This window comes from Corythoichthys intestinalis, chromosome 5 (genome assembly GCF_030265065.1).
Source record: "Corythoichthys intestinalis isolate RoL2023-P3 chromosome 5, ASM3026506v1, whole genome shotgun sequence".
Lineage (NCBI taxonomy): Eukaryota > Metazoa > Chordata > Actinopteri > Syngnathiformes > Syngnathidae > Corythoichthys > Corythoichthys intestinalis.
In genome coordinates this window covers 3,777,184-3,804,796 of record NC_080399.1, presented here as the reverse complement: position 1 = coordinate 3,804,796, position 27,613 = coordinate 3,777,184, and the positions used below count along the sequence as shown (strand labels likewise).

At 39.5% G+C, this 27,613-nt stretch overlaps 1 protein-coding gene across 1 annotated transcript; it reads right to left on the bottom strand.

Annotated features, from left to right (window-relative positions):
* Positions 1 to 1,281: 1,281 nt before the first annotated feature.
* On the bottom strand, positions 1,282 to 21,650 carry LOC130916486 (lithostathine-1-beta-like). Its single transcript, XM_057837252.1, has 7 exons — positions 21,600 to 21,650; positions 7,623 to 7,685; positions 4,128 to 4,155; positions 3,955 to 4,040; positions 3,721 to 3,858; positions 1,744 to 1,855; positions 1,282 to 1,676 (listed from the first exon to the last, which is right to left on the bottom strand). Exons 1-7 carry the CDS (start codon positions 21,648 to 21,650, stop codon positions 1,597 to 1,599), a joined length of 558 nt encoding a protein of 185 aa, XP_057693235.1. The 3' UTR covers positions 1,282 to 1,596.
* Between the last annotated feature and the right edge of the window lie 5,963 nt (positions 21,651 to 27,613).

The window sequence follows — 27,613 nt, the reverse complement described above, 5'->3', positions numbered from 1 at the left end:
ATTGAAGTCAATTTTTTTGATTGAAGTAATGTTATGTGTTTGGGCCACATTTTTTTTTTTTTCTTTGTGAATAATTTTATTGTCGTCATCATCGGTATCATTGACAATCATTGTCCCTGACATTTTTGCATCTGTTTGCTGTGAGAACATTTTGTTGTGGCTATGTGTGTGGCAAAAGTGATTATGTGTTATCACAGCTGGTGTGAGTAGCGACTCAAAATGCTTTTATTATAAGTCTCGTAAAAGGATACATTGCTAAAGTGTACATAGTGGCAACAATTGGCGCACACAAATATCACTGTAACAATTTCATCAGACACGACGTTTCCACAGCGAAAAACATGCTTATTATTCGTTTTATACAGTATCTTTTCCATTTACTCAGTAAACTAGACATTTGAATCAGGAGCTCGGTAGACACAGCAGATAATTATGTTTTTACGTGTCATGTTATATCTGTGCAAATTAAAGTCAAAGCCTTTGTTATCTTCAGTAGATAATCCTTAATGTGTTCAAGATTCTTGTAGAGACTCCTGCCGTTGACAAGTTTCAGTTTACCTTCCACATCCATGAGTTGTTATACTGGTTCGCTGTGTAGTATTTACAGTAATCCAGAGTTTCTCGTTTTCAGCGCGAATTAACTGGAGCTCTCTGATGATTTCTTGATTCTGGCTTTGAATCAAGCCAGTCAAGGAGACCTCCAACTTCTGTATGGAGGATTTTATTTCATCCAAGTCTCCAGGTTTCAAATTCTTTGGAGCCATAGTGGGAGTTGAGCTTGCTGGCCCTGAGCGCTTATCGGTTAGGATAAGAGAGTGCTTCAGGAGCTCAGAGGGTGCGTCTGTACACGGTGAAGTTCAGCCACGGAACTTTGGCTAGGACATTTGTGTCTTTATTATTCAATCAAAAAATAAGTTGCTTCATACAAAAAAAAAAAAAAAAAAATCAGAAGAAAAATCACTTCAATCAAAAAAATTTTGAATGCAAAAAAAATATTTGAGACACAAAAATTTGCATTTGAACACATATATTTTCATTAAAAAAAGTTTTCTGTGCTTTTAGCAAACCTTTTTGTGTTTGGGCCATATTATGGGTAGGACATTTGTGTCTAAATCATTCAAATGACCATCATCATTCTTCGTCATCATCATTCTAAGGTGCTAGTCACATGATCTGTTGGAAAAATCATTTTTACACATTATAAAAGTATATATTTTTTTGTTCATTTAATTCATTTTGGTTGTTTGTTTTTTTGCTTTACAACTTTTACATATATAGGAAAGTCATTTACGTGCAATGACATTTTTTGGCCACCAGAGCCACCCTGGCCCCCCTTAAACTCCGCTTATGCTGAGCGCTATGATTAAAATGGCGTGAAAAAAAGACACGAGAAGATATGTTGATGCAGATAGATTCCTTCATTTAAGAGAACGATGCTCTTTGACATAACAAATTTGTTGTCAACAATTATTAAGCATTGCAGAAGAAGATATAAAGAGTCAATCGTAAACCAAGTCATTCAAATTCACCACAAAAGAGTGATATGGTCACACAAAGAGCGCCATTGTTACTCAAGGCAGTATGGGAAGAGTATGATTAGTGTGAGTGAGTCAGAACTTCAGTGATGCAAATAAACGGATAATCCGTTGAGCACGGATCAGTGTCCCACTCTCCATCTGTAAGAAATAAAGGCATATAAGTATAATGGCATAATATTTTAGAAAGGATTAACCACCGACTTACCATCTTGAGCCAACGATACACAACCACTAGTGCTGTCATCCGGCTCGCCGGAATCTTCATCAAATGCGGTGAAATCAACGTCTGAGCCATCCAGCCATAAGAATTCATTTTCCTGGAACACAATCACATATTAATTATTCATTTGTGTGTGTGTGTGTGTGGGGGGGGGGGTTCTTAAATTTACATCTCCTGGTCATTAGCCAGAACATACAGTGGGGAGAACAAGTATTTGATACACTGCCAATGTTGCTGGTTTTCCCACTTGCAAGCCATGTAGAGGTCTGTAATTTGTATCATAAGCTCTCTTCAACTGTGAGGTACGGAATCTAATACAAAAATCCAGAAAATCACATTGTATAATTTTTAAATAATAAATTTGTATTTAACTGCATGAAATAAGTATTTGATACATTACCAACTAGTAAATATTTCATCTCTTAGTTCTTTTTTAAGAACCCCTCCTGTTCTCCACTCATTACCGGAATAAACTGCACCTGTTTGAACTTGTTACCTGTATGAAAGACACCTGTTCACATGCTCAAACAAACAAACTCCAACCTCTCCACAATGGCCAAGACCAAAGAGCTGTGTAACGACATCAGGGATAAAATAATAGACCTGCACAAGGCTGGGATGGGCTACAGGAAAATAAGCAAGCAGCTTGGTGAGAAGGTAACAACTGTTGGAGCGATTATTAAAAAAATGGAAGAAGTTCAAGTTGACGGTCAATCTGCCTCGTTCTGGGACTCCATGCAAGATCTCACCTGGTGGGGCATCACTGATCATGAGGAAGGTGAGGGATCAGCCCAGAACTATACGGCCGGACTTGGTCAATGACCTGAAGAAAGCTAGAACCACAGTCTCGAAGAAAACCATCGGAAACACATTACGACATCATGGATTAAAATCCGACAGCACACGCAAGGTCCCACTGCTGAAGCCAGTGCATGTCCAGAAACGTCTGAAGTTTGCCACTGACCATCTGGATGATCCAGAGGAGCAATGGGAGAAGGTCATGTGGTCGGATGAGACCAAAATTGAATTTTTGATGAGGAGTACAACCCCAGGAACACCATCCCAACCATGAAACATGGAGGAGGAAACATCAATTTTTGGGGCTGCTTGTCTGCCAAGGGTACAGGACGACTGCACCGTATCGAGGGGAGGATGGATGGGGCTAAGTATCGCCAGATCTTGGCTGACAACCTCCTTCCTTCAGTGAGAGCCCTGAAGATCGGTAGTGGCTGGGTCTTCCAGCATGACAACGACCCAAAGCACACAGCCAAGGTAACTAAAGAGTGGCTCCATAAGAACCATCTTAAGTCACCAGATCTGAACCCGATAGAAAATCTATGGAGGAAGCTGAAAGTCCATGTTGCCCGGCAGCAGCCCGGAAACCTGAAGGTTCTGGAGAAGATCTGCATGGAGGAGTGGGCCAAAATCCCTGCTGCAGTGTGTGCAAACCTTGTCAAGGACTACAGGAAACGTTTGGTATCTGTAATAGCAAACAAAGTATTCTGTACCAAATATTAAGTTCGATTTTTGTGATGTATCAAACACTTATTTCATGCAATTAAATGCAAATTTATTATTTTAAAATCATACAACGTGATTTTCTGTTTTTTTTTTTGTATTAGATTCCGTCCCTCACAGTTGAAGCGAACTTATGATACAAATTACAGACCCCTACATGCTTTGCAAGTGGGAAAACCAGCAAAATCGGCAGTGTATCAAATACTTGTTCTCCCCACTGTACAATATCATTGTGAAACTAATGTCACAGTAGATTTTGAGGAAGGACGAGTGAGGAACGCATAACTTGATTGGAGTGTTAGAAAAATTTTTCAATTTTCTGAAAGAATAAAATGATTCATTTTCCAAAGCTGAATTCCGGTCCTCCAAGTGAATAAGTGGCATATTTTTGTTCTATTTTAAGTACTGGCGATATAATTCAGAAGATGCTTGTCAATATTTTACATTAAATGTATCATGGAGTCCAATCCAGAGAGCACTGTCATCCTCATCTCTACCCTCTTCGAACAGTTCCAGAACAAACGCATTTTCCAGGGAACTGTGGATGGAAACTACATTTCCACCAAGAATATTGCAGACGCTCTGATGTGAAAAGAGAGAAGACAAATTGTTGTTACTCAGTCAGACAGCTGGTCAAATATTTCGACTGAAATACTTTGAAACTGTAGTTTTCCACACCTCTGCATCTGCAAGCATCCTAGCATCAGGTTGGTAGATGTAACAGTGGCAGTCCAAGCGAGTCCATCCTTTTGGACAGTTATTATCTACAACGAAATGGTTGTGTTAGAAGGAAAACGAGACATATCTGGTGTCAATTCTGACAAGTCTTTGTATCTGTCCTAGTTTCGTACCTTTCACTTGTGTCTTATGATCAGACGACTGTGAACAAAAGCATTCTGTTAGATCTGGAACGCCAGCACGTTGACATAAATAAGGACGAATGCTCCACCGATACGGCCTAAAATGATTACATTATTACTATCTGGGAGTACTAAAAAAGATGTTGCGCGTTTACTAATGGCTAATTCCCTACTCAAGATGGTAAAAAAAATATGGCGGAAAACACTGACAAGACTGAAAAAACTTTCTGCTCTTGGACTCCTCTTTAAAAGAAACTAGGGATGTCCCGATCCAGTTTTTTGCATTTCCGATCCGATACCGATATTGTTTTGGACTTCCGGTCCGATACCGACCTATCTGAGCATGTGTTAAAGTTTAAAGTTATTTAGCCTCTTACTTAGTTGTCAGACTCATGTCTCCTGCTTTAAGATGGCGGCTGTTTACTAACGCATCTAGTTTTCAATACTTCAATGTTGCTAACGCCGTTGAGTCTGTCAAGTTGCATCTAGCGCTATATACATATGATATCTATTATCTACAGTAAAACGATGTTGACGTAGTTTGTAGCGGCGGTCAGCAGCAGTCAGGTATTCTTGTGTTTTTTATCTAGCGGCATGAGTTGAACTAAAGCCGTGAGTCGAGCATTCGCATTACCCGGGTCTATGACAAGCATGATGTTTACTCTCAGGACGCAATGCGGTCCGTTTCTCATTGCGTTCCGAAGACCGCGCTGTGTATTAGTTCCACTTTACTTGACATATTTCAATAATCAGAATTTGGATGTTTGTGAATCGTTCTCAAATCTTCCACGGCCGAATCGCTCAAGGATGTAATGACGGCTGGGCATGTTGTACCGTGGTTATAAGTGTTGGATGGTGCGTCTTTACTCACGAGAGATAATGGCTCGTCATCCAGAATGAATTCTTCGGCAATGACTCGTTATTCCCTGGGCTTTGGGATTGTCGAGTGCCAGTTTGTCACGCATAGCAAAAGTTTCTGCCAGTGTTAGTTGCGTAGGACCTTTCTTTTTGTCTTCGGTTTACCTAACATATTCCTCAAATTGTTTGTGGTGGTATTTTGCTAAATGCTTGATTAGGTTGGGTTATTAAAACTTACAGCTTTACCACCACGCTTGACTTTATTTTGGCATATGTTGCACTCGACCTCTTCGTCTTTGTTGTCCTTTAAGGTGAAATGATCCCACACAGCTGACATTTTTACCGATAATGTCTCTCGGTAAATTGGGAGACGGTAATGTAAATGCAGTGTGTTGAAGGTGTGCCGTAAAATGCGGACCGGATTTTAGGGAAACCAAAGCAAAAACTGGAATGGATTATGTAAATCGATGCGCTGGAAAACCCGGACCGGATTTTTTAAAAAAAAAACTGGATCGGAAGTCTGAATCGTAATTTTTCCGTGTTGGCCGATCCGATACTGATACGCATTTTTTTGCCCATTTCGGCGTGTGATCCGATCCAAATATCGGATCGGGACATCTCTAAAAGAAACCGGTGTATTTTAAGCCAAAACAGCTGTTGAGTTTGATAGAACCATATGTCGATATGCTGCCATAGCAGATCCATGGCACATTAAGCCGACGAACTATTTTTAATTTCTCCGTTTTACCCTGGAAACCTTCGTTTACAGACGTCACGCAACCGCTTTTGTTTCAACCCAGCCGTAAAACGAAGGTAATTAATTATATTTGTTATTCAAAATGTCTGTCATTTTTAGCTTAGAATCATTAATTGATGCCTTATATTTCGTTTAAAAAATATATATATATTCACTGGTATATTTTAAACTTTTAAACTCATGACGTCACAATGAAAAAAATGGTGTCTGTAAAAAATTCACGAATATCTACCTCACAACTGTTGCTTAATTGTATTTTTTTGTTAATGTCGTATTTTCACCGATATGTTAGATGATAAATAATCGATCCAAACAAAGAAAATTGGGGAAAAAAATTTTTTTTAAAGGGAAAATATATGAAAAAGAAAATCTCGACCACTCCTCGATGTCTGCAATTTCTGCATCGCGACCCTTGTTATATTACCATGTTTCACCCATAAAATCCCTCCAAAAATCCTGCTATGGCCATTCACAGCCGTGTCTTGACACTCGATGATACATGCTACATGGAGTTTTTGGATTGAAACAATGTAAGTACGCGATAATATCTTGTAATAGTCATGGCGTCTTTAATTCTGCTCTTGCGTGCTCTTTTAAAAAATGTCCTCCTGTTCAAAATTTTTCTTCCCCCAGAAAATTGTGATAAACCTTTGGCGGAAAACACTCAGGCGACTTGAAGTTCCTCTCTGCGACCCCCAATTTGGCCAAATTTCAAAACTGTCCGATGTGCATGTGTGATACATCATTGGAAAGCTTAAAATCTCAATTTTCTGGGGGAAGAAAAATTTTCAACAGGACGGCATTTAAAAAAACAAAAAAAATTTTTAGACAGCAAAATCCTAACTGGAGGCGAGAGCACACAAGAGCAGAATTAAAGACGCCACGATTTTAACGAGATATTATCACGTACTTACCTTGTTTGGTTCAAAAAACTCCATGTAGCATGTATCACTGAGTGTCAAGACACAGCTGTGAACGGCCACAGCTGGATTTTTATTTTTTTTTATGGGTGAAACATGGTGATATAACAAGGGTCGCGATGCAGAAAACGCAGACAACAAGGAGTGGTTGAGAATTTCTTTTCATATATTTGCCCTTTTAAAGTTTTTTTCCCCCAATTTTCTTTGTTTGGATCGATTATTTACATTCTATCATATTGGGGAAAATGCAACAGTAACAAAAAAGATACAATTTAGCGATAGTTATGAGGTAGATATCCGTGACTTTTTTACGGACGCCAAATTGTTCATAGTGACATAATTTGTTTAAAATAAGTTTAAAATATGCGAGTGAATAATTTTTTGAAGTCGTTTTTTTTGTTTGTTTGTTTTTTAAATAAATATTAGATATCAGTTAATGATTCTAAGCTATAAATGACAGACATTTTGAATAATAAATATACTAATTACTTACCTTCTTTTTATGGCTAGGTTGAAACAAAAGCGGTTGCGCGACGTCTGTAAACGGGGGGTTTTGGGGTAAAAAGGACAAATTAAAAATAGTTCGGGGGCTTAATGCTCCATAAATCTGCTAGGGCAGCATATAGACATATTGTTCTGTCTAACACAACAGTTGTTTTGGCTTAAAATACTGCAGTTTCTTTTAAAGAGGAGTGCAAGAGCAGAAACTGCTTTTTCAGTCTTGTCTGTGTTTTCCGCCGTATATAAATGAAAGTAAATGTAAAAATGTAAAGGTGCGCTGTCATGGTGCCCAATCATGTTTCTGTTGTGAATATAAATGAGTTGGATTTCTACTAAAAGTAATCTATTAAAAGTAGGAGGGGAAGTAGTGAATGAACATTTGTTATATACATATAAATATATCGTACAAACACATAAGTGAATAGGTCAATTTGTGAGATTTTGACTTACGACGTTAGTAAAAAGTCCATAGATCGCACAAAGGAGCAGGAATGAGCGTAGAGTGAACGCCATCTGTGAAACAAGAGCAAAAAAATGAATATAACTGACAATAATAGTTCTCATCACGTCAATCAATAATGTGATGCCGAAAAAGTCACTTGACACTTAAGTGTCAAGAGTAGGATTTTACCTTTGCAGCTGTGAGGCTTGATACAGAATTTGATGGCAATGATTGCTTTTATATAGTGTTATGCCAGTCGGAGGATGGCATATCTGCCACGTCATGCCAATCATGTCACCCAACTGGATTCCACAATAATTATGGACACCAGCCATAAATAATCAATAAATCACGCGACTGTTTTTTGGTCTTTGCCAAACAGGTTTTTACCTCTTTAACACCTATTGATTCAACTTGTTAGGATAAACATTCAATAGAAAAAAAATGAGATTGAATAGTTTTATATTTGATAATTTAACAAAAACAGCAGGTATGGTCAACAGCGTTTTTGTCTTTTCTACAATGATCAAAACAGGTTATAAACAGGAGACCAAATGGTGAAATTATATATACTGTATGGCGGAAAACACAGACAAGACTGAAAAAGCAGTTTATGCTCTTGCACCCCTCTGTACACTAAACTGCTGTATTTTTAGCCAAATGAACTGTTGTATTTTATAGAACAATATGTCTATATGCTGCAATAGCAGATTCATGGCGCATCAAGTCCCCAAACTAATTTGTCCGTTTTACCCCGAAAACCCCCGTTTACAGACGTCGCGCAACCGCTTTTGTTTCAACCCAGCCATAAAAAAAAGGTAATTAATTATACTTATTATTCAAAATGTATGTCATTTTTAGCTTAAACTAATCAATTGATGTCAAAAATTTTGTTTGGGAAAAAAAAAAAAAAAACGACTTAAAAAGATTATTACTCGTATATTTTAAACTTTTAAACAAATGACGTCACAGTGAAAAAAATGGTGTCTGTAAAAAAGTCACGGAAATCTACCTCATAACTATCGCTTCATTGCATTTTTTTTGTTACTGTCGCATTTTCTCCGATATATTAGATGATAAATAATCGAGCAAACAAAGAAAACTTGGGGGAAAAAAAGTCTAAAAGGGTAAATGTATGAAAATGGAAATCTCGACCACTCCTTAATGTCTGTGATTTCTGCATCGCGACCCTTGTTATATAACCATGTTTCACCCATAAATTGCCCCCAAAGTCTGGCTGTGGCCATTCACATCTGTGTCTTGACACTCGGTGATACATGCTACATGGAGTTTTCGGAATGAAACAAGGTACAGTGCCTTGCAAAAGTATTCGGCCCCCTTGAACCTTGCAACCTTTCGCCACATTTCAGGCTTCAAACATAAAGATATAAAATTTTAATATTTTGTCAAGAATCAACAACAAGTGGGACACAATCGTGAAGTGGAACAAAATTTATTGGATAATTTCAACTTTTTTAACAAATAAAAAACTGAAAAGTGGGGGGTGCAATATTATTCGGCCCCCTTGCGTTAATACTTTGTAGCGCCACCTTTTGCTCCAATTACAGCTGCAAGTCGCTTGGGGTATGTTTCTATCAGTTTTGCACATCGAGAGACTGACATTCTTGCCCATTCTTCCTTGCAAAACAGCTCGAGCTCAGTGAGGTTGGATGGAGAGTGTTTGTGAACAGCAGTCTTCAGCTCTTTCCACAGATTCTCGATTGGATTCAGGTCTGGACTTTGACTTGGCCATTCTAACACCTGGATACGTTTATTTTTGAACCATTCCATTGTAGATTTGGCTTTATGTTTTGGATCATTGTCCTGTTGGAAGATAAATCTCCGTCCCAGTCTCAGGTCTTGTGCAGATACCAACAGGTTTTCTGTATATATATATATATATACTGGACTGTCTCAGGAAATTAGAATATTGTGTATTCTAATTTTTTGAGACAGTCCTGTGTATATATACAGGACTGTCTCAGGAAATTAGAATACACAATATTCTAATTTCCTGACTGTCTCAGGAAATTAGAATATTGTGTATTCTAATTTCCTGAGACAGTCCTGTATATATACACAGGACTGTCTCAAAAAATTAGAATATTGTGTATTCTAATTTTCTGAGACAGTCCAGTATATATATATATATATATATATATATATATATATATATATATATATATATATATATATATATATATATATATATATACTGTATATATATATATATATATATACTGTACATCCAGTTGACGATAGCACCAACATACAGGACTGTCTCATAAAATTAGAATACACAATATTCTAATTTCCTGAGACAGTCCAGTATATATATATATATATATTTATATGCTACAACCAGTGTTGTTAATAACGGCGTTACAATATAACGGCGTTACTAACGGCGTTATTTTTTTCAGTAGTGGGTAATCTAATTAATTACTTTTCTCATCTTGGCAACGCCGTTACCGTTACTGAGGATGGAAAGGCATGCGTTACTATGCGTTACTTTATTGGTCGAAAAGTCTGAGGGAGACGGACTCACCGAGACGACAGAGCAGAGCAGGAGTAGGGAGGAGGCAAGAAAGTTGTGACGGCGAGCAAACGCGATGCTAGGTAGCTCCAATAATACAGTACATGTTGTAGCCGATAGCCTACCAACTACGCCCGCATGTTATGGTAGATATGGTAGATATCACATGTACTGTACATAGATATAACTAGATGCAAAATGACAGACATGGCACTAAATGAGTTAGTAGACAGCTGCCATCTTAAAGCAGTACACTTTTTAGGACGGCTCTGTTGTAGAGAACCTTCCTAGCGAACCTAAGTAACTTTTAATCTAAAATACTTCTAAATCGGCAAAATCTTGACTTGAATCTATCTTTAAATGATGAAACAGTTTTAAAACTTTCATATGTCGAAAGTAGAGAGAAGGGAACTAATGCAATAATGGGAGCAATTTTAACAACTTTTAACAGTTGATTCAGGGTAAAGGGTAAATTAAGGTAAAGAATTGGGCTCGGGCCAATTGTACCAAAAACCTTCACAAAAAACCTTCCCATCGTGTGGCCAATGTTTTTTTTGTTTGTTTTTGTTTTTCTGAGGAAAAAAAAAAAGTAATTATCACCAATTACTTTGCCAAGTAACTAATTACTCTTACATTCAGGTAATTGAGTTACTAACGCAATTACTTTTTGGGAGAAGTAATTTGTAACTATAATTAATTACTTTTTTTCAGAAAGATTAACAACACTGGCTACAACACTGACAAAATGACACTGACACAATGAAAAGTAGTCTGTGTGCACCTTATAAAATAAAGTTAATTTATTTTCCCTTCAAAATAACTCAAAATATAGCCATTAATATCCAACCCCCTGGCAACAAAAGTGAGTACACTGCATGGGAACTACGTACATCCCTAAATGTCCAAATTGAGTACTGCTTGTCGTTTTCCCTCCAAAATGTCATGTGACTCATTACAGGAGTACTGTCAGCATTGCTGCAGAGATTGAAAAGGTGGGTGGTCAGCCACAGGCAGACACAGTTGTTGCGTATTTTAATGAAGAAATAGTAATTTTCACCTATCCTTGAAGGGTTGGCCGTCAACTTTCTTTTTTTTTTGCTGATTGTCGCCATTTTAGAAAATTGGGAGTAAAGGGTCACACGGAGTAATGTTGCTTAGAGTGCTGCTGCCTTTTAGTGGGTAAATGAGGAGCAGCATTTAGTGTGTAAGCTACTTCATATGCTGGTAGCGGTACTGCTGACCAATTTATTAAGTCTGTGTGCGAGCCAGACGTTATTGATTTTATGACAGAGGCTGGGGGCCGGATGGAATTTGACCATGGGCCGCATTTGGCCCCCGAGCCAGAATTTGGACATGTCTGGTCTAAGGTGCTAGTCACACGATCTGTTTGAAAAATATTTTTTAACCATTATCTTTTTTTGTTCATTTCATTCATTTTGGTTGTTTGTTTTCTTGCTTTACAACTTTTGCATATATAGGAAAGTCAATTACGTGCAATGACACTTTTTGGCCACCAGGGCCACCCTGGCCCCTCTTTAACTCCGCTTATGCTGAGCGCTATGATTAAAATGGAGTGGAAAAAAGACACGAGAAGATATTTTGATGCAGATAGATTCCTTCATTTAAGAGAGCGATGCTCTTTGACATAACAAATTTGTTGTCAACAATTATTAAGCATGGCAGAACATAGAAAGAGTTAATCGTAAACCAGGTCATTCAAATCCACCACAAAAGAGTGATATGGTCACACAAAGAGCGTCATCGTTACTCAAGGCAGTATGGGAAGAGTAGTATTAGTGTGAGTGAGTCAGAACTTCAGTGATGCAAATATATGGATATTCCGTTGTGCACTCCTCAGTGTCCCACTCTCCATCTGTAAGAAATAAAGGCGTAACTATAATGGCATGATATTTTAGAAAAGATGAACCGCTGACTTACCAGCCTGAGCCAACGATACGCAACCACTAGTCGAGGCATCAGGCTCGTCCTCACCAAATCCGCTGAAATCAAAGTCTGAGCCATCCAGCCATAAGAATTCATCGTTCTGGAACACAATTACATATTAATTATTCACTTGTGTGTGTGTGGGGGGGGGGGGGGGCTTCTTAAATTTACATCTCCTGGTCATTAGCCAGAACATACAGTGGGGAGAACAAGTATTTGATACACTGCCGATGTTGCTGGTTTTCCCACTTGCAAGCCATGTCTGCCAGAGGTCTGTAATTTGTATCATAAGTTCTCTTCAACGGGACGGAATCTAATACAAAAATCCAGAAAATCACATTGGATGATTTTTTAAATAATAAATTTGTATTTAACTGCATGAAATAAGTATTTGATAAATTACCAACTAGTAAATATTTCGTCTCTTAGTTCTTTTTTAAGAACCCCTCATCTTCTCCACTCATTACCGGAAGTAACTGCACTGTTTGAACTTGTTACCTGTATAAAAGACACCTGTTCACATGCTCAAACAAACAAACTCCAACCTCTCCACAATGGCCAAGACCAAAGAGCTGTGTAACGACATCAGGGATAAAATAATAAACCTGCAGAAGGCTGGGATGGGCTACAGGAAAATAAGCAAGCAGCTTGGTGAGAAGGTAACAACTGTTGGAGCGATTATTAAAAAATGGAAGAAGTTCCAGTTGACGGTCAATCTGCCTCGTTCTGGGGCTCCATGCAAGATCTCGCCTGGTGGGGCATCACTGATCATGAGGAAGGTGAGGGATCAGCCCAGAACTATACGGCCGGACCTGGTCAATGACCTGAAGAGAGCTGGAACCACAGTCACGAAGAAAACCATCGGAAACCCATTACGGCATTATGGATTAAAATCCTACAGCGCACGCAAGGTCCCGCTGCTGAAGCCAGTGCATGTCCAGAAACGTCTGAAGTTTGCCACTGACCATCTGGATGATCCAGAGGAGCAATGGGAGAAGGTCATGTGGTCGGATGAGACTAAAATGGAACTTTTTGGTCTAAACTCAGCTTGTCGTGTTTGGATGAGTACAACCCCGAGAACACCATCCCAACCGTGAAACATGGAGGAGGAAACATCATTTTTTGGGGCTGCTTCTCTGCCAAGGGTACAGGACAACTGCACCGTATTGAGGGGAGGATGGATGGGGCTATGTATCTCCTGATCTCGGCTGACAACCTCCTTCCTTCAGTGAGAGCCCTGAAGATTGGTCGTGGCTGGGTCTTCCAGCATGACAACGACCCAAAGCACACAGCCAAGGTAACTAAAGAGTGGCTCCGAAAGAAGCATCTTAAGGTCCTGGAGTGGCCTAGCCAGTCACCAGATCTGAACCCGATAGAAAATCTATGGAGGGAGCTAAAAGTTCTTGTTGCCCGGCAGCAGCCCCGAAACCTGAAGGCTCTGGGGAAGATCTGCATGGAGGAGTGGGCCAAAATCCCTGCTGCGGTGTGTGCAAACCTTGTCAAGGACTACAGGAAACGTTTGGTATCTGTAATAGCAAACAAAGTATTCTGTACCAAATATTAAGTTCGATTTTTGTGATGTATCAAACACTTATTTCATGCAATTAAATGCAAATGTATTATTTTAAAATCATACAACGTGATTTTCTGTTTTTTTTGTATTAGATTCCGTCCCTCACAGTTGAAGTGAACTTATGATACAAATTACAGACCCCTACATGCTTTGCAAGTGGGAAAACCAGCAAAATCGCCAGTGTATCAAATACTTGTTCTCCCCACTGTACAATATCATTGTGAAACTAATGTCACAGTAGATTTTGAGGAAGGACGAGTGAGGAACGCATAACTTGATTGGAGTGTTGATCATTTTTTCAATTTTCTGAAAGAATAAAATGATTCATTTTCCAAAGCTGAATTCCGGTCCTCCAAGTGAATAAGTGGCATATTTCTCTTCTATTTCAAGTACTGGCAACATAATTCAGAAGATGATAGTCAATATTTTACATTAATTGTATCATGGAGTCCAATCCAGAGAGCACTGTCATCCTCATCTCTACCCTCTTCGAACAGTTCCAGAACAAGCGCATTTTCCAGGGAACTGTGGATGGAAACTACATTTCCACCAAGAATATTGCAGACACTCTGTTGTGAAAAGAGAGAAGACAAATTGTTGTTACTCAGTCAGACAGCTAGTCAAATATTTCGACTGAAATACTTTGAAACTGTATTTTTCCACACCTCTGCATCTGCAAGCATCCTAGCATCAGGTTGGTAGATGTAACAGTGACAGTCCAAGCGAGTCCATCCTTTGGGACAGTTATTATCTACAACGAAATGATTGTGTTAGACGGAAAACGAGACATATCTGGTGTCAATTCTGACAAATCTTTGTATCTGTCCTAATTTCGTACCTTTCACTGGTTTCTTCTCAACTGACGACTGTGAACAAAAGGATTCTGTTAGATCTTGAACGCCATTGTGTTGACATAAATAAAGACGACTGCTGCGCTGATACGGCCTAAAATGATGATATTATTACTATCTGGGAGTACTAAGAAAAGATGTTGCGCATTTACTACTTGCTAATTCCCTACCCAAGATGGTAAAAAAAAAAAAAAAAAAGGCGGAAAAAACTGAAAAGACTGAAAAAGCAGTTTCTGCTCTTGGACTCCTCTTTAAAAAAAACTGCTGTATTTTAAGCCAAAACAGCTGTTGAGTTTGATAGACCAATATGTCTATATGCTGCCATAGCAGATTCATGGCGCATTAAGCCGACGAACTATTTTGAATTTGTCCGTTTTACCCTGGAAACCCTTTTACAGACGTCACGCAACCGCTTTTGTTTCAACCTAGCCATAAAACGAAGGTAATTAATTATATGTTATTCAAAATGTCATTTTTAGCTTAAAATCATTAATTGATGCCTAATATTTCGTTAAAAAAAAAAAAAAAAAAAACGACTTTAAAAAAATTATTCACTCGCATATTTTAAAATTTTTAAACAAATTACGTCACAATGAAAAAAATGGTGTCTGTAAAAAATTCATGAATATTTACATCAGGGGTGTCCAAACTTTTTGCAAAGGGGGCCAGATTTGGTGTGGCAAAAATGTGGGGGGCCGACCTTGGCTGACGTCCTTTAGGTAGAACAATATATTAAAGCAAATTTTAGCAAGCTGTTCTGTGTGTCACATTTGCTTAATATAGGGCTGCAGCTATCGAATATTTTAGTAGTCGATTAATCGATGGACTAGTTAGTTCGAATAATCGAGGAATCGAATCAGGAACATGAAAAATTAAAACACCTGAGCTGAGCTTCAAACGATATAATTTTTTTTTTTTAAATGAGGATCTGTGTACAACAAAAGAACAATTGGCTAACTTGGATAGAAAAAGTCTGCTAGCTTAAATGCTATAAAATGCTAAAAAATTTTTTACAATGCTCTTAACAAGTAGTTCAGTCACATATTCCCACATAAAAACGGCTAAATATACCTCTAAACTAAATTAAGAATTCATTAAAAAAACATTCGCTCAAACAAAAACTTAGCTTATGTTGGTCTTAACAGGGATCAGTTGGATTCAGCCATGTGAAAAGAGGCAGACCAGAGGGCATTGTATCCACCCTCATCAGTAAAATTAAATGCAAACACTTTTAAAATCAACCATTACAATGCCACTTTAATTAAACGAATACTCGAAGCAACAAAATTTCGTTGCAGCACTACTTTTTTTTTTTAATTAATAATTTCGACAATTTTGCAAGTAGCCTTTGTGGCGTTCTCTTTCGACTCTCGGGCTCATGCGAAATACTGATGCTGTGAAATTAAACTAGCTTCAAGTTGCTTCAATTTCTCGCTACGTATCTACCCTGTAATCTTGTCGTACATGTCAGCGTGTCTTGTTTGGTAATATAGCCTCATATTGAACTCTTTAAAAACAGCAACTGTCTCTTTGCAAATGAGGCAGACACATTTGTTGCATATTTTAGTGACGAAATAGCCCAGTTTCCACCTATCCTTGAAGCGGCAGCCGTTGCAGTCAACTTTTGTTGTTGTTGATTGTCGCCATTTTAGAAAATTGGGAGTAAAGGGTCACATGTGGTAATGTTGCTTAGAGTGCTGCTCCCTTTTAGTGGGTAAATGAGGAGCAGCATTTAGTGTGTAAGCTACTTCATATGCTTGTAGCAGTACTGCTGACCAATTTATTAAGTCTGTGTGCGGGCCAGACGTTATTGATTTTATGACAGAGGCTGGGGGCCGGATGAAATCCCACCACGGGCCGCATTTGGCCCCTGGGCCGGACTTTGGACATGTCTGATCTACATCATAACTATCACTTAATTGTATTTTTTTGCTACTGTCGCATTTTCTCCGATATGTTAGATGATAACTAATCGAATCCAAACAAAGAAAAATTGAAAAGAAAGCTTTAAAAGGGTAAATATATGAAAAAAAAAATCTCAACCGCTCCTCGATGTCTGCGATTTCTTCATCGCGACCCTTGTTATATTACCATGTTTCACCCATAAAATCCCCCCAAAAATCCAGCTATGGCCATTCACAGCTGTGTCTTGACACTCGTTGATACATGCTACATGGAGTTTTTGGATCGAAACGAGGTAAGTACGTGATAATATCTCGTTAAAGTCATGGCGTCTTTAATTCTGCTCTCGCGTGCTCTTTTAAAAAATGTCCTCCTGTTCAAAATTTTTCTTCCCCCAGAAAATTGTGATATACGTTTGACGGAAAACACTCAGTTGACTTGAAGTTCAGCTCTGAGACCCCCAATTTGGCCAAATTTCAAAACTGTCCGATGTGCATGTGTCATTGGAAATCTTAAAATCTAAATTTTCTGGGGGAAGAAAAATTTTGAACAGGAGGGCGTTTTAAAAAAAAAAAAATTTTTAGACAGCAAAACCCTAACTGGAGCACACAAGAGCAGAATTAAAGACGCCACAATTTTAACAACATATTATCGCATACCTACCTTGTTTCGATCCAAAAACTCCATGTAGCATGTATCACCGAGTGTCAAGACACAGCTGTAAATGGCCACAGCCAGATTTTTGGGGGATTTTATGGGTGAAACATGGTGATATAACAAGGGTCGCGATGCAGAAAGGAGTGGTTGAGAGTTTCTTTTTCATATATTTACCCTTTTAAACATTATTTTTCAGTTTTTCTTTGTTTGGATCAATCATTTATCATCTAACATATCGGGGAAAATGCAACAGTAACAAAAAAGATACAATTTAGCGATAGTTATGAGGTAGATATCCGTGACTTTTTTACAGACGCCAAATTTTTCATTGTGACATAATTTGTTTAAAAGTTTAAAATATGCGAGTGAATAATTTTTTGAAGTCGTTTTTTTAAAAATAAATATTAGACATCTGTTAATGATTCTAAGCTAAAAATGACAGACATTTTGAATAATAAATATACTAATTACTTACCTTCTTTTTATGGCTAGGTAGAAACAAAAGCGGTTGCGCGACGTCTGTAAACGTGGGTTTCCAGGGTAAAAAGGACAAATTAAAAATAGTTCGGGGGTTTAATGCTCCATAAATCTGCTATGGCAGCATATAGACATATTGTTCTATCAAACACAACAGTTCTTTTGGCTTAAAATACTGCAGTTTCTTTTAAAGAGGAGTGCAAGAGCAGAAACTGCTTTTTCAGTCTTCTCTGTGTTTTCCGCCATATATGAATAAAAGTAAATGTAAAAATGTTAAGGTGCGCTGTCATGGTGCTCAATCATCTTTCTGTTGTGAATATAAATGAGTTGGATTTCTACTAAAAATAATTTATTAAAAGTAGGGGGGAAGTAGTGAATGAACATTTGTTATATACATATAAATATATCGTACATACACAAACACATAAGTGAATAGGTCAATTTGTGAGATTTTGACTTACGACGTTAGTAAAAAGTCCACAGATCGCACAGAGGAGCAGGAACGAGCGTAGAGTGAAGGCCATCTGTGAAACAAGAGCAAAAAAATTGATCTATCTGACAATAAATATTCTCATCACGTCAATCAATAATGTGATGCCGAAAAAGTCACTTGACACTTAAGTGTCAAGAGTAGGATTTTACCTTTGCAGCTGTGAGGCTTGATACTGAATTAGATGATGATGATTGCTTTTATATAGTGCCATGCCAGTCGGGGGATGCCAAATGCGCCACGTCATGCCAATCCTGTTACCACACCAGATTCCACAATAATTATGGACGCCAACCAGAACCAATCAAATAAATTACGTAACTCTTTTTCGGTCTTTGCCAAACGGGTTTTTACCTCTTCAACACCTACGCCTATTTCGTCTGAATTTGCATGCCTTTGGTGTATCTGATGTATGTTTATATTTATAAGAAAAAATTGTTCACAATGTCCAGGTTGGGTCCCTTTTTCAGGGCACTATAACCTTCATGTTCAAACTGTTGGTTTCTTCACTGACCAATTATAATCAGCAGTTTGGACCCAAAAAGATGGCAAAAAAAATAATTGTAATTTTCCATTGACGACTGAACATGCCCAACGAAACGTTTTGAAGCATGATAATATCCAGAAGAGGGACGGTGATCTCAGCTGAAGGGGCTGAAATACCTGAAGGCAACATAACTGATGTGCAGCACAGCTACAAATACCTGGGGATCCCACAGGCAATTGAGAACCATGAGGAAGCAACTAGGAGGTCTGCCACAACCAAATACTTACAGAGGGTGAGGCAGGTCCTCAAGAGTCAGCTGAATGGCAAGAATAAGATCCAGGCCATTTACAGCTATACCCTACCAGTAATCAGATACAGTGCCGGCATCGTACCCTGACCGCTGGAAGAGACATCAAGACAAGGAAGCATCTTACAATGCACGGAGGGTTTCACCCTAAGTCAAGCATCCTGAGGCTCTACACAAAGCGGAAAGAGGGAGGTCGACGACTAGTGAGCATCAGAGCCACTATCCAGGAGGAAACTACATCCGTCCAACAGTACATCATGAAAATGTCCCCCAGTGATGACCTGCTCGGTGAATGCCTCAGGCAACAGAAGCTCAGTCAGGAGGATGACCCTGAGGAGATCACGGAAGGACAAGCCCCTGCATGGTATGTACCACCGACAAATTGAGGGGCTAGCTGACATGGCAGCACAAGAACAGACCCTAAACACAAGATCAATAGAGGCCAGGGTCTATCACAGCAGACAGGAACCCAGGTGCAGGCTATGCAAAGAGGCCTCTGAGACAGCCCAGCACATCACGACAGGGTGTAAGATGCTGGCAGGCAAGGCATACAGTTGTGGTCAAAAGTTGACATACACTTGTGAAGAACATAATGTCATGGCTCTCTTGAGTTTCCAGTTATTTCTACAACTCTGATTTTTCTCTGATAGAGTGATTGGAACATACTTCTTTGTCACAAAAAACATTCATGAAGTTTGGTACTTTTATGACTTTATTATGGGTGAACAGAAAAAAGTGATCAAATCTGCTGGGTCAAAAATATACATACAGCAGCGCTAATATTTGGTAACATGTCCCTTGGCCATTTTCACTTCAATTAGGCGCTTTTGGTAGCCATCCACAAGCTTCTGGCAAGCTTCTGGTTGAATCTTTGACTACTCCTCTTGACAGAATTGGTGCAGTTCAGTTAAATTTGATGGCTTTCTGACATGGACTTGTTTCTTCAGCATTGTCCACAAGTTCTCAATGGGACTTTGAGAAGGCCATTCGAAAACCTTAATTCTAGCCTGATTTAGCCATTCCATTACCACTTTTGATGTGTGTTTGGGGTCATTGTCCTGTTGGAACACCTAACTGCGCCCAAGACCCAATCTTCGGGCTGATGACGTTAGGTTATCTTGAAGAATTTGAAGGTAATCCTCCTTCTTCATGATCCCATTTACTCTCTGTAAAGCACCAGTTCCATTGGCAGCAAAACAGCCCCACAGCATAATACTACCACCACCGTGCTTGACGGTAGGCATGGTGTACTTGGGGTTAAAGGTCTCACCTATTCTCCTCCAAACATATTGCTGGGCATTGTGGCCAAACAGCTCCATTTTTGTTTTGTCTGACCACAGAACTTTCCTTATCTTTGTCCACGTGATCAGCAGCAAACTTCAGTCGAGCCTTAACGTGCCGCTTTTGGAGCAAGGGCTTCCTTCTTGCACGGCAGCCTCTCAGTCCATGGAGATGCAAAACACGCTTGACTGTGGACACTGACACCTGTGTTCCAGCAGCTTCTAATTCTTGGCAGATCTGCTTTTTGGTGATTCTCGGTTGAATCTTCACCCTCCTGACCAATTTCCTCTCAGCAGCAGGTGATAGCTTGCGTTTTCTTCCTGATCGTGGCAGTGACAAAACAGTGCCATGCACTTTATACTTACAAATAATTGTTTGCACTGTTGCTCTTGGGACCTGCAGCTGCTTTGAAATAGCTCCAAGTGACTTTCCTGACTTGTTCAAGTCAATGATTCGCTTTTTCAGATCCATGTATGTATATTTTTGACCCAGCAGATTTGATCACTTTTTCTGTTAACCCATAATAAAGTCATAAAAGAATCAAACTTCATGAATGTTTTTTGTGACAAAGAAGTATCTGTTCCAATCACTCTGTCGGAGAAAAATCAGAGTTGTAGAAATAACTGGAAACTCAAGAGAGCCATGACATTATGTTCTTCACAAGTGTATGTAAACTTTTGACCACAACTGTACATGAAACGACATAGCCAGGTAGCAGGTATAGTGTACAGGAACATCTGTGCTGAGTACGGACTGGATACCCCGGAGTCAAGGTGGGTGACACCTCCGAAGGTGGTCAAGAACAACCGAGCTAAGATCCTGTGGGATTTCCAGATCCAGACAGACAAACTGTTAATGGCCAACCAGCCTGACATAGTGGTGGTGGATAAACATCACAGGACAGCAGTAGTGATAGATGTAGCAATCCCGAGCAATAGCAACATCGGGAAAAAAACACAAAAAGCTGGAGAAATATCAAGGGTTGAAGGAAGAGTTGGAGAAAATGTGGGGAGTGAAGGCAACAGTGGTGCCAGTAGTGATCAGGACACTAGAGACAGTAACCCCCAAGCTGGGTGCATGGCTCCAATAGATACCAGGAACAACGACTGAAATCTCCGTTTAGAAGAACACAATCCTAGGGACAGCTAAGATCCTGCGCAGAACCCTCAAGCTCCCAGGCCTCTGGTAGAGTACCAAGCTTGAGAGGAGAGACCATACCGCCTGGGTGGGCGAGACAACAATTTTCAAAAATGTATTTATATGTATGTATGTATATATATATATATCAGAGGTTGCGCTAGACTTTTTCATTGTCTGTCATTTTGACTGACAGTGTAACTTGTCGCTATTATAGAATCGCAGCATAGCAACACGCTAACGGACTACCACGCAAAACAATCGGACGAACTATCATAACAACAGCAAAAGGTAATCATAACAAATTGTCTACGTAAATATGAATGCTGCTTGTGATACTCACTTTGCATTTACGCACAGCAATGAACAAACACACAATTAGACGCACGCTCATGTCGTGCATCCACCCGTGACTTTCTTACTGTAGACCCTACCCACCGACGTCACAAAACCACGTGCTCGCTGTATGGTTCCGCCCACTTCTCCGTCATTTTGTCTCTGTATTAGCATTGGTTTCAATTGATCGAGGAATTTAAAATGCATTTCATGGAAGACCCGGTGCTTTCTGATGCCGTAAACTCACTGGATGTGTTGCATAAAAGACGTTATGTGGAAAAGCTTCGTTCTATACAGTCGCCAGATCCATATTTGATGCCCAAATCGATGTTTTTCGACCCACTGTCTTCGCCCTGTCTGCCTGACATCTGCTACGCTGATATTTACAATTATCTTGTCCACACAAAATCAGCCTATTCTCACGAAAATTTGAAAAACTTCAAGAGCTTGGAGGCTTATAAATACTTCGTTGCTGGTTGGGTGAAACAGGTCCTCGTCCACGAAAATTTGGCAGGAATCTATCTTGTGCTTGGAAAGGTGAGTTACAAAATTTTCAATTCAAAATCTTTTGTTATTACTAACATCCACTGTCAAGTCTAATGTATTTCATGTCGTTTGTCAATGGAGTTAAGGCTTTTAATGTTTATATGGTTTAGCGATAGCACTCTCACTACATACATACGTGTATGTTGTCGGCGATTAGCCTAGCAATGATCTTAATTGTGGTTATTTGTCAGCCCAAAACCCTCTAAGTATATCTTAAATGCATCTTACCGGATATAAAATGACTACTACATAGTCTGTGGTGATTTTTTGGTGCCCAGTTTTCACGTCGAATTGCAGCCGTCCATTTCGCTCTCCTCTTTGGATCCCTCGGAATACGGTAAAACTTCAAGTCTCTCCTTCCATCTTCTCTGTTAGTGCAACCAACAGCCACACACGCCTTCACCATTTTGATTATTAATGTTAAGGAGCAGAAAAACACGCCGTAAATAGGAGGAATGTACGTAGCCGTAACAGGTTAACACTATGTTTTGACGGACAATTGGGCGGTACCATTCAGGAAAGCGGAGTTGTGACGTCACGTGGGTAGGGTCTATAGACATCCGCATTCTGGTACGGTGCATGCGCAATCCAACTTTTCACCTGTTTACGTCAGCCAAATGTGGGAATCAAATGATGCTGAAGGCATTGAACGAGCAACTGTGAACATCTTAAGCAAACAATCACATAACTTTGTAGCCTTTTCTACACTTAACAAGAGGCAAACAGACAGCGGAGTTCACCAATCAGCGACGGGCAGACGTGCCGCTAGCAAAGCGACAAGGGCAGGACGAGGGACTTGCGCACGGAAGTAAACATACGAGGAGAACGGAGTTTATTCAACATGGCTAGCGAGAGACAGACTTGTCAATGACTCGTTGTGTTTTAGCTTATTTAAACCTGAATTTACCGCGGATTGGAACATATTCTCGGCCCTCCCGTTCGCCATCCGTGTTGTTCTAGAGACGACTTTCGGCGCGCAAGAGTGACGTTGCTCGTGAAGAACACGTCACGCAAATAAACAAATCTGATTTGTCGATTGATTTTGTACCTTCTCGAGAGGCTGTGTCCCAGACTTTTCTCTCAGTGTTTGAAAAATACAGGGAGAACAGTCTGGCCGTGCAAGGCAAACACTCAGTTGCCTTAACATTTTTCCGAGTAAGGCCAACGACGTCATGCATCAAGAGAGACAATAGCTAATTAATATGCTCACTTGCCACCCTGTGGGTGTGAATTGCAACCTGTCAAAATGACGGATGGACTTCAGTTTTTTCCGTCACCGTTTTAAAAAACCGGTCAACGACGGAAAATATTCGGTTAACGCGAGCCCTGATATATATATATATATATATATATATATATATATATATATATATATATATATATATATATATATATATATACACAGTGATACCTCAGCTCACGAACATAATTGGTTCCCAGAAAGTGTGTGTAAGGCGAAAAGTTTGTCTTCCGAACATTTATTTCCCATAAGAAACCATTAAAATGAGAATAATCCGTTCCCAGGTCCCCATAAAACATAATTTTCTACTAAATAAGCCTTAAAACTACACAAAAATATACCTTATTTTCTTTAATGTCTTCTTAAGCTTAACACTATTCTGTGGTGGGGTCTTTTTCGGTCCCATAATAGCAAAAGTACACTCAATATGGTCCAAAATGTCTATCAAACACAAACAACGTCCGCACTCAACGAAAGGGAGGGGGAACAGTACACAAAAATCTCGGTTCGGTATGTACCTCGGTTTTAAGGTCACGGTTTGGTTCATTTTCCGTACGGTAAGAAAACAAAATGCAAAATCTAAATGTGCTAGTTGTTTATTACACACCTTTGTGCTTTCAACAATAGGAACATCAGCCTATACAAAGCTAGAATCCTGCTCAAAAAGTAGCGAGTATTTAAAGATAATCCAACAACAATTTGCCTTTCAGACCCCGCGTATTGGTCCGCTGAATAAAAAAGCAATCCCAATGACAAAGATTTTAACATGTATTTTACAAATGAAATGCCTCAATGAATCTTTTTTTTTTTCTTATGAACGGTTTTCATAAGCTTTATTGGTGGATTTTCTCAAGTTAATGTGCCACACAGAAATTAATCAATTTAATTGTGTAAGCAGGATCTGTGTATTATTCTTATTATCTAATTACAGGTGTTTGAGCTCATTTCAATTTATTTTATTTAAATGGGCTATTATTTATTTTATTATGTGTTTATATTTCACAAATGTGATGTAGTATTCTTTTATATTGTATATTTTATGTTGTATAACTTTAGTTCCTATGTGAATATTAGTTCCTACTTGTTTTATTGTGGTAGGAGGGTTTTGTATTGAACACGGGGCCGAGAAGACCGCAGTAAATCAACAAAGACAAGTCAACTGTGCCCCGATCTACCACTCAAGAGATCTGATGAACTCAAAAAGTGGGTTACGATTGCATATTAGTTTGAAAATCGACCGGATCCACCGTATTTTTACACGAGTGACTTCCAGTCTGCCCGATCCTAGCTACCGGTAGTAGTATTGACTCAGGAGGGTTGCGTCTCGCGTCAAATATTAAACTCTGCCGTTTTTTTGCGTGCATCGTGTTGAGCCGCTTCTGGGACGTGTCTAACACGTGGCCGCACTGCGACTGGTGTGCATTGGCTGATTGACTTTAACACCCGCGTGTCACTGTGTTCTCGCGGCGGCCACGTTGTGGCGCCGATGACGTTTCTGGGTTACATACTGTCCGTGTTGGTCCTCATTATAGTAGAGAAGACGGAGTAAATATAATCTACACAAAGAAACTGTAACCGGATCGACTCACAGCCTCGAAAAGTTAGGGTTACATTACGTCAGAAACCTGTTCGGTACGCCTCCGTTCCGAACCGAGCACCACGTACCAAAACGGTTCAATACAAATACATGTACCGTTACACCCTTAATATTCACCCTTTTAAACTTTTTTTTTTTTTTTCACATTTTCTTTGTTTGGATCAATTATTTATCATATAACATATTGGAGAAAATGCGACAGTAACATAAAAAATATCTAATTAAGCGATAGTTATGAGGTATATACCCGTGACTTTTTTACATACCGTATATTTCGGACTATAAGTCGCGTTTTTTTTTCATATTTTGGCTGGGGGTGTGACGAATAAATACAGCAGTTGTAGGGGTGCATGAGCAGAAACTGCTTTTTCAGCCTTGTCTGTGTTTTCCGCCATATATATATCTATACAGTAGGGCAAATAAGTATTTAGTCAACCACTAATTGTGCAAGTTCTCCCACTTAATAATATTAGAGAGGCCTGTAATTGTCAACATGGGTAAACCTCAACCATGAGAGGCAGAATTTGAAAAAAAAAAAAAAAAAAAAAAAACAGAAAACCACATAGTTTGATTTTTTAATAATTTATTTGCAAATCATGGTGGCAAATTTGGTCAATACCAAAAGTTCATCTCAATACTTTGTTATGTACCCTTTGTTGGCAATAACGGAGGCCAAACGTCTCTGTAACTCTTCACAAGCTTTTCACACACTGTTGCTGGTATTTTGGCCCATTCCTCCATGCAGATCTCCTCTAGAGCAGTGATGTTTTGGGGCCTTCGTTGGGCAACACGGACTTTCAAGTCCCTCTGCAGATTTTCTATGGGGTTGAGACTTGGAGACTGGCTAGGCCACTCCAGGACCTTGAAATGCTTCTTATGAAGCCACTCCTTTGTTGCCCTGGCAGTGTGTTTGGGATCATTGTCATGCTGAAAGACCCAGCCACGTCTCCTCTTCAGTGGCCTTGCTGATGGAAGGAGATTTTCACTCAAAATCTCTCGATACATGGCCCCATTCATTCTTTCCTTTACACAGATCAGTCTTCCTGGTCCCTTTGCAGAAAAACAGCCCAAAGCATAATGTTTCCACCCCCATGCTTCACAGTGGGTATGGTGTTCTTCAGATGCAATTCAGTATTCTTTCTCCTCCAAACACGAGAACCTGTGTTTCTACCAAAAAGTTCTATTTTGGTTTCATCTGACCATAACACCATTCTCCCCGTCCTCTTCTGGATCATCCAAATGCTCTCTAGCGAACCGCAGACGGGCCTGGACATGTACTGGCTTCAGGAGGGGGACACGTCTGACAGTGCAGGATTTGAGTCCCAGGCGGCGCATTGTGTTACTGATAGTGGCCTTTGTTACTGTGGTCCCAGCTCTCTGTAGGTCATTCACTAGGTCCCCCCGTGTGGTTCTGGGATTTTTGCTCTTTTCTAATAATTGCTCCACAGTTGATTTCTTTACACCAAGCGATTTACCTATTGCAGATTCAGTCTTCCCTGCCTGGTGCAGGTCTACAATTTTGTCTCTGGTGTCCTTCGACAGCTCTTTGGTCTTGGCCATAGTGGAGTTTGGAGTGTGACTGACTGCGGTGGTGGACAGGTGTCTTTTATACCGATAATGAGTTAAAACAGGTGCCATTAATACAGGTAACGAGTGGAGCCTCGTTCGACGAAGTTAGACCTCTTTGAAAACCAGAAATCTTGCTTGTTTGTAGCTGACCAAATACTTATTTTCCACTCTAATTTGGAAATAAATTCTTTAAAAATCAAACAATGTGATTTTCTGTTTTTTTTTTTTTCCACATTCTGTCTCTCATGGTTGAGGTTTACCCATGTTGACAATTACAGGCCTCTCTAATCTTTTCAAGTAGGAGAACTTGCACAATTGGTGGTTGACTAAATCCTTATCTGTCCCACTGTCCTTATTTGCCCCACTGTATCTGCAGAAATGCGAGGTGTGTACTCACTTTTGTGATACACTATAATTTTGACCTTTTTAATAGCTGGTTTATGCTTCTGGGGCGGACTGACAGCGTCAAAGCAGATTTACATTCCTCCGCCGTAGCCTGAGGTGCACCTCTACAAAATCCTGAGTACGTGCCATGTCAATGCGTGGTGACATGACGCAAACGGACTGTGATTGGTCCACTCAGACTGTCGTTTACGGTTCAGCGTGAAATCACCTCAAGTTACAAACATTCTTGGGCCACACTCAATAATGGACCTAGCCGACAAGAGGATCACTGAAGAAGCGGTCCGCAAGTAAGACCACTTGTACAATGTTTCGTCAAGGCATTGAAAAAATTGCCAAATGTCAAGCAAGTCGTGGAAGGAGATTGCTGAAAATAATGTGCTGGAGGTCAGCAAATGCATAAAAAATTGGAAGAACCTCCAAGACAAGTATGTATGTGTCATTTATTTTGTACACATGCTTGCTGTGAGTCTGTGACTTATTTACATTTTACACTTCAAGTATACAGTGCCTTGCAAAAGTATTCGGCCCCCATGAACCTTGCAACCTTTCGCCACATTTCAGGCTTCAAACAAAGATATAAAATTTTAATTTTTTGTCAAGAATCAACAACAAATGGGACACAATCGTGAAGTGGAACAAAATTTATTGGATAATTTAAACTTTT